We start from the raw sequence: 8,701 nt of genomic DNA on the forward strand, positions 1-8,701 counted from the left end.
AAAAAAAATTGTGTTCTCTTTTTCAATTGAACATAATGGTGAAAAGCGTTCTTGTGAGAGAAAAAATAAATTCTTATGTATACATTTACATATCTAACATGTGGAAAGACAGGTTATGGGGTGTTATCGCAACAAGTTTATAAATTTATGATCAGCAGCGAAAACTTAATTTTTTTCGTTAAAAATTCTACCCCATAATATTTTCATAAAAATCACTATTATATTGATATACTTATCAAAAATTTCTTGATACAACAACATTGAGGAGTGGGATACCTTCAAGGTGATCCGTGGTTTGCGTTTCAGTTTTGTTATCAAAAAATCAATATCTTAATTAATAAACAAAGTATTACTTAATAAATAATATTTTGGGATAACGAATAACAATAACTTCTCCGAAATAGTACAGACAATGGGATCAAGCAATATCAGGTTGCATAAAAAGATTAACCGAAATATGCTTAATGTTTCAACATTTATATATTCACAATTGATGAAAATTCTAAACCGGATGTGATAAACAACAGTGAGCAAGAGTTTTCAAGTAAAAGACCTGTTTACCATGCACATGTGTAATCCTGATTTAATAATTAGCAAACTTGAACGGTGGAAATGCATGCTTCCATTGAATATTTTTTTTATTCAGGCAAGCTTTCTGGAAAGCTATTACTTGTTAAAACTTGATATCAACGAGTAACGGCTTTCCAAAAAGCTTGCCCGCCTAAAAGAAATTATTTAATGGAAGCAGGCATGTATTGATTAGATTATCTTAAATTATAAGAAATGGATTCTTATCTTCGCTACTGATCATAAATTTATAAACATGTTGCGATGACACCCCCTTACCCATCTTTCCACCGTTCAAATTTCCTAATCTATCTTTAAATCAAGAAGTTATACAGTTGATTTTGAATTTAGGATTACGTTTTTGAAGATAATGAACAATTATCTATAGTGCATACTGAAGTGTTATTTTTCACTTTCAAAAAAGTAGGTCAATGACCTACTTTTTGAGTTACTGTCCATTGAATATTTTTTGAAAACTGAAGGAAAATCCCCCAAAATTTTTAGCTTCTATGACTGAGATTTTCTTAATTGTAAAAAAATAATTCAAATTGCTAAACTCTTCCAAAAACGAAACACGATTTATGAATGGCATTGACTTTAAATAGTGAAAAGCATTAAATTTTTCATTGACAGTTTTTATAATTTCCTCTATCAATGTTCAAATCTCTACCTATTTATTATTCAATTTTATAAAAAAAAATTGAATGATGAAAATACTAACAGATTTATAGTGGTAAACTAATTATATTGACCTTCTTCTGGTAGCATAAAATTTATATGAGGTCAATGATTAATGGCAAGCCTCGCCCACTGTCACGTTTTCTTACCCTCGTCAAAATAAAGCTTGCATATCAAAACCACGTATTTTATAATTATTTCAAAAGAATAACCAAGCCAAGACACAAGAATGTACATCTTCAAGAATGCTAATTCAAAACTTGGAACAGCGTTATATCCTATACTTGTTTATGTCTTGGAAACAAATAATGAAACCTATTTAACATCTACATTGTTTTGCTCTCAGTTCAATAAAATTATATGCTAATTTTAAACCAATATAGGTTTTAAAAACCACAATGACTTCCAAAACAAGATAATCTTAAAAAATAAGAAAAGTTGTAAAGTTAACATGCGTGATAAATTTAAACTATACAGTAAAGTTTTCATCAGCATTTGCATTGATATCCAAAATAATTTTATTCAATTAAATTAGGTCAAAATTATTGTAGATATTTGTACACTGTAACTGTGTTGGTGTCCCATTGCCCGACATGGAGATTGTTCTCATCATCCACACACAAACTACGAGGATCTTCTATTTCTTGCCCCGGTGTAAGTAGTAGTGACAAGAACTGACCATGCTGGTCAAGGATATGAATCGTGTAATTGTAAGCCTTCATGAATAAGCCTAAGTGAGGAATATTGCAAACCAGAATAATATGACCGAGAAAATCAGTACAGATACTATAAGGACGAAACACTGACGCCTCATTTGTGTAGGAGAACCTGTGTTGTCCTGATTTATTCACCACCACTACAGCTTGTTTGTTAAAGTCTGACGTACAGATATCACCATTGATGTTTTCGGTGATATAATGTGGATCACTATACAGTTCTTGTCCATCTTCGTCTATCTCTATATTTTGTATTTCTTCCCCTGATTTGTTGTACCGGGTTACTTTAGCCTCTCTATTCCTTACCAGCGTTTTTGTTTTCATCCCCACCAGTATGTCTCCGGTGATGTTGGAGGAGTGTATGCTGATTGGTCCCCACTCTCCTGTTTCGATGAATTCAGTGTCTGTTCCATCCTGTGTTACCCTATTAATGACTTTATTATTTCTGTCTGCATAGATTAGTTCCTCTCCCTGTGTGATTGTATGGTAGCCATGTTTACAACTGCTTTCTATCTTCTGTAGCACATTCCCTTGTAGATCTGTTTTGACAAGGTTACCATACAAATCACTGACCCAAAGTCCACTGGAATTACCTTGTGATATGTGGTGTACACTGTCAACACCTTGTACAGTGTACTCTTTGACCTTGGTAGGGACTGTAAGTTTCAATGTTTTATTGGGCTTTATTTTTCTCTTCTCTGGTTTAGTGTCGGGAACATTTACTCTACCTAGTAGTTTGGAGACATCCTCCTTTGTGTATTGAGCAGCAGTAAATACTGCAGGAACTGGTTTGGTGGTCTCTGGAATGGGGTCTACCTTTAGATTCGTTGTTATTTTACTCACAAGGGTTTTGATATCTTTAGAACAAAGGTAGTCATGAAACTGTTTGACAAGATCATAAAGGTAAGAAATGTAACCATTATACCTTTTGTCTTGGGAATTTAACAATTGAAGAATTGACTTTTCAATTTTGTTGACTTCTTTAATTTTATCTGAAGTGGCTGCGTCTACCATACTCTTGAGAGACTCAGCTTTAGCCCTCATAGATGCTCTTATGTCGTCCATGATCTTCTTCATTTCTTTAGAATCTTTTCTGATGGATTTAAGCAAATCCTGTGAAGTTGGGAGGAAATACTCTTCAATTTTATTGATTTCATCCAGACAAATGGCACATTTTTCAGCGTACACTGTTTCTAGATCTATAAATGTGTGCCGACCATGGTCTTGCGTTGCACATTTTGAACACACCGGGACTTGGCATTGCTCACAAAGCATGTCCACATATCTGTTTATATGGGTTTGGCATTTAATTTCAGGAAGTTGTCTTATGCGTAGTTGGTAAGGGACCATTTCATGGTTCTGGTTATTTGGACTCTTTTGATGATTATCTTTGCATTGTTCACACATTGGTCGGTGACATGGATTGCAGTAAAACTGGCAGTTGTTCTCACAGTCTTCAGTGCCACACGCTAAATAGTGCTGGGCTGTTGGTGGTGTTTTGAAATTAGATGATGCCATCTGTATAAAATATTTATTAAAATAACAGCTTGTGAAACAATTTTACAACAGCAATTTAAAATCATGTTGAAACCTATTTAAAATGCATATTTGTACCCCCTCTCCGAACGAGAAGGGGGTATACTGTTTTACCCTTGTGTGTCTGTCTGTCCTTCTGTCTGTCCGTCTGTAACAATAATATCGATCAAATTTTTCTCAGCAACTATTTATTGCAGATGCTTGAAATTTTAACACACTATTTGTTTAGGCATGCCATATTGTGGGATATATTTTTGTACCAATTGGACGTGAACTTCCTGTTAAATGATGACTTTGTTTAATTTTTGCCAAAATTTACAAACAAATTTTTGTCAAAGATTTCTCAGCAACTATTTTTCGCAGATGCTTGAAATTTTAACACACTATTTGCTTAGGCATGCCATATCGTGGGATATATTTTTGTACCAATCGGACGTTAACTTCCTGTTAATTTTCGACTTTGTTTATTTTTAGCCAAAATTTACAAATTTTTGTCAAAGATTTCTCAACAACTGTTTATCGCAGATGGTTGAAGTTATATGGCAGATATTTTAATACCAATCGGATGTCAAGTTCCTGTTTAATGACGAATTTGTTTATTTTTAGCCTAAATTTACAAACAAATTTTTGTCAAAGATTTCTCATGAACTATTTATCGCAGATGCTTGAGATTTTAATACACTATTTGTGAAGGCATGCCATATTGTGGGATATATTTTTGTACCAATCGGATGCCAAGTCCCTATTAAATGTCGACTGCTTATTTTGCATATTCACATCAGAGCGGGGGTATCACCAGTGAGCTTTAGCTCACAGATATCTTGTTCAAAGCATATGGAAATGGGAAACACTACTTTTGTCATTATATGATATATTAAGAATGTTTACGTGTACAATTCATCTGTTGAAAATGTATGTCACTATAAGAATTAAAACCTCTCTTTATTTAGTTGTTTAATGTAGGCATTTAGCGAGCTTTGCAGAAATAAAGCATTTTACAGTTAATATTTTTAGAATAATTAATCAATTATTTAAAAAAGCAATCCCGTCTGGTGTCTACTCTCATGACAACTCACCCCCCCATTCACCCCCGCAAAAAAGAAAGGAACAGATTTTAAAAAAAGTTTACAGATATTAAAGCTGCCTGGCTATTACAGTATCAAATACTTTATCAAAAAATTGTCCATACAAATCAATAATCTTAGAAAGTAACAGACTTAAACATATTTACACCAGCAGAATCATTCTCCTTTTAACGTAAATATAATATTTGTTGTAGGGTGACACAATAAACAAAAGAAACAAGCAAATAAATGTACATCATGGACATATTAAAAGACGGGACCTTTTGATTTCATCCCCCATTGATTGGATTTAAAACTAGCACATTATGCATCGATTGCAAACAAACTTCAGAAAGATTAGTGAAGAAGATTGCGCAGATATATTTTTTATTTCCAAAAACATTTTTAAAAGTTCATAACCTTTATTTATAGCGAATGACAAAGTTGTAATACAATCATATGCAACAACGTCTGGAGCGAATCCTTAATATTGGACGAAATAATGCGGCATCCTTTTATGTAAAGTGTAACTGATCGGGAAAACTAGTTCAATGTATCTTATTTTACACATGATCTTTGTACAGCATACATAAAAGATATGTAATCGGACCAAGCAGATTAAAGATTTGAAAAATAAATCAATTTACTACATAGTAAAGCTTAAACTATGATTTTTGTCCCCATTTTCATTTTCTTTTACATTTACCTCTTAAGCTGATATCCATCTGCCCAATATGTCACCTGAATTTTGTGTCAGGAAGATATGAACTGTATAATGGGTATGTATATAATTTTTCTTAAGTTTGTTTTGTTTACAATCGATGCTGCATGCAAACTATGTTGGTTGAATAAACCGATCAATAAGGAACGAAGCCGACGGGTTACCTTTTCTAAACACGCCCTATGTTGCATTTCCTTTCGGGTTTATTTTTGCTTTTCATACAGAAACTATCTTTATGTACATCAAATATTTCTTCATTTGAGATGAAACCGATCGATTCTGCTGGTGTTAATAGGCGAAAGTCTATAACGTTGTAAGATATTTGATTTGTATAGAAAAGCATTCGATACTGTTAAAGCTAAAGAATTGGAGCAAACAGTACATATTTTAGCCATCTTGCTGCATTCAATACACAGCATCAAACTTTGTAAAATATATTTACCTATCTAATGGTAGAATTTCACTCTTCAAATATGGCTGAGTGGTTGTAGGCATTGGTTTCCGAGATAAAGATTTAAACGAGACTTCACGAGATTTGTAATTTACTTCCTGGAGAGCTATTAAAATAGATTTAAATTGTCTACCTGTGATGTAAGTCTAATCTTTCTGAGCCCTTTTGCATCTGTATCTTTAATCTTGATATCATTTGTTAAATCTTTACTTTAAGTTTTCATATACTCAGTATTACTTATCTTTTATTGCATTAAAAAGAGATTTAAATGTAGGCCCAATTATTGCTGTGAATGGAAGTACTTATGCAGATATTTACTTGATGAGGAAAAGTTGTGTTTCTTCTAATCAACCTGCCAAATTTCCAAATATCTCAATTCGATTTATTCAGTTAGACAAAGTTATCTGTACAAATCAAAGTAAACTCATGTGTTCAATCAAATGTATATACTATATTTGTATATTCTAAGATTTCAAAGTGACATATAAGTCCAATGTGCCTTGTGTAATTCGATGATGTATAATATTGTATTGTACTATACTTTAGTCATACACATCTCAGTATAATAAAATATTTACTTACTTACTTACTTACTTACTTCTAATCATTTGTATATTGGATTAGATATTTGTACAATCAAAACTTTACCATATCAATAATCGTCTTTATAATTAATAATCTTGAATTATATTAGCTTTTAAAAGAATTTTTTTAAAAAATCAATGGTAAAAAAAATTCCCAGTTAGTAGAAAAAAATAATTTATAATACAGGAAGATCAGAATGGGAGGCCATTGAAAATTACAAAAGGACAAAAACATAATCATAAAAGAAGCTGACGAAGGCGATGCAGTAAGATTGATGTACAGTGAATTGTATCTTTCCTTGAACTTTGCTATGAAAAACAAACAAATTACCAATCTAAAAATATTATGGACAAACTGAGTAAAATCATAAAGAATGTGGACCACAAAAAGAAAATTAATTACTTGTTATCGTTTGATGTTATTAAAAGGGCATGATCACGATATTGGTAAAATTCTATTTTTCTGTTTTTATTACTTACAATGATTTAAGAATGCATTTCTAATTATCAAATGAAATTTGAGAGTCAGTCGTAGAGTTATAAGCAATACACAGGGCTCACAACTCTTTGTGATGTAAACAGGCCCGTGACCTGTTTTTGTTTATATAGACCCAATATACCAGTAAAAATCTTTTTTCAAGTTGATTAACCTAAGTTTTTTATTTATCTTAGGTATTAAACTGAAATTTTTACTTCAACATTCAAAATGTAAACAAAAGCCTTGTTTGCATAGCAAAGAATTATAAGTTCTGTAACTTGCTTATAACTCAACAAATGACACTCAAAATTTGGTTGCTTATTAAAACGCCTTATTAAAGCATTGTAAACATTAAAATCGGAATATAATGTTTGATTAAAATCGTGACCATGCCCATTTAGGACAAGCTTTTACGGATTACCGAAGGTTCATAAAAATCAGATTATCAGTTACTTGTGTAAAGAATCATTCTCTTCATTTAAATATGTTTCTAAACCCGAGGATTAAAAACTGCGACCCATAGTTTCAGGACCATCTTGTGAGACGCATAAAATCAGCAATTTACTGGATCTATTATTTAAACTGTTCGTTTCCAAAGTTAAAAGTTACATTAGAGTACCGTATATTTTTTAAATTCCATTCCTGAGACCGTTCAACCAGATGCTATTCTAGTAGCATTTGATGTGACCAACCTTTATTCTAACATCCCACATTAACTCGGACTAGAAACTTTTGAGCACTTTGAACACAAAGATTTTTGAACAATTGTTTTATCATTTGGACTAAAACAAAGTATTATTTACGTAAGATAAGTTTTTTCAATATTTTAAGCATTTGAAATTCAAAATAGACTGCGTATAACAGCTTATTTACCACCAACTTTTTTCAATAAGTATCATGCATATACGGATTGTCAAGTACAGGTTTATTGTAATTTGATAAAAGGGGGAAAAAGATAAAGTGAACATCTATTTAAAAATTTTATTATCGTTTAAATATGTTGGCAATTTTCATTTGTCAAAATTTAATCATGTATAATATGACTTTCGATACTGTGGTTTCATTGATATTCAAGGATATCAATTTTCGTGGATCAAGTGAAAATCACAGTTTCAAGGATACATAAAGTCGTGGCCAATGTCCTATCAAACTAAAATGTTGATAAAAATTGCACTTCAATGAACATTTAATTGCATGGATCAACTTAACAATGAAATCCACGAAAATTGGTATTCAACGAATATTGATGAAACCACAGTAGTATAAAAAAAAGGATTAAACCGTGCATGATTTGAATCGCTAGAATTACTTTGCCATATGATTAAGCGAGGAAAAATTATTTCTAGAAACTACATATCCATACCTATCAAATAAATACACTCAACAAAACTTCTAAGTGTTCACCCTAATTAATAGATTCATTTTGAAATAATCAAATAAAATGATTTGAAATTTTTAACATTTCGTAACTGATTTGTCTTTTCTTCAATAGCACAGATAAAAAAAAAACACCGATTGAAAACATTTACCCGTGACAAAACATCAAAACATAAAATTAGTATTTTTCTAATGCTTAAAAAGAAAACCACTTAAAGCTGACATGAATTCATAAATACGCATTATTTCCCTTTTATCTCCGACTATTAGTTGTCGATTTCTATTGTTCTGCTCATCGCTACACACCCCCTATATAAGACCGAAAGTGCTATTCATGCTTCATCGCATTCAGGTATTTTATACACCCGAACACGTTACCTTGGACGAAAAGACGTGTAGAAACGTGTTTTGAACAAAACGAGACAGACTAAAATCCAGCCACACATACTTCAAAAATCCTCAATAATTGTAGACCGTTTTCCTTTGTATGTTATAACATCACACATGCGCAAACCACACACTGTCGCAG

At 31.9% G+C, this 8,701-nt stretch overlaps 1 protein-coding gene across 1 annotated transcript; it reads right to left on the reverse strand.

Annotated features, from left to right (window-relative positions):
• Positions 1–1,732: 1,732 nt before the first annotated feature.
• On the reverse strand, positions 1,733–5,805 carry LOC117684384 (uncharacterized). The gene is made up of 2 exons (XM_034456239.2): positions 5,725–5,805; positions 1,733–3,479 (listed from the first exon to the last, which is right to left on the reverse strand). Exon 2 carries the CDS (start codon positions 3,477–3,479, stop codon positions 1,788–1,790), a length of 1,692 nt encoding a protein of 563 aa, XP_034312130.2. The 5' UTR covers positions 5,725–5,805; the 3' UTR covers positions 1,733–1,787.
• Positions 5,806–8,701: the final 2,896 nt, after the last annotated feature.

Source organism: Magallana gigas, chromosome 7, assembly GCF_963853765.1.
Source record: "Magallana gigas chromosome 7, xbMagGiga1.1, whole genome shotgun sequence".
Taxonomy (NCBI): Eukaryota; Metazoa; Mollusca; class Bivalvia; order Ostreida; family Ostreidae; genus Magallana; species Magallana gigas.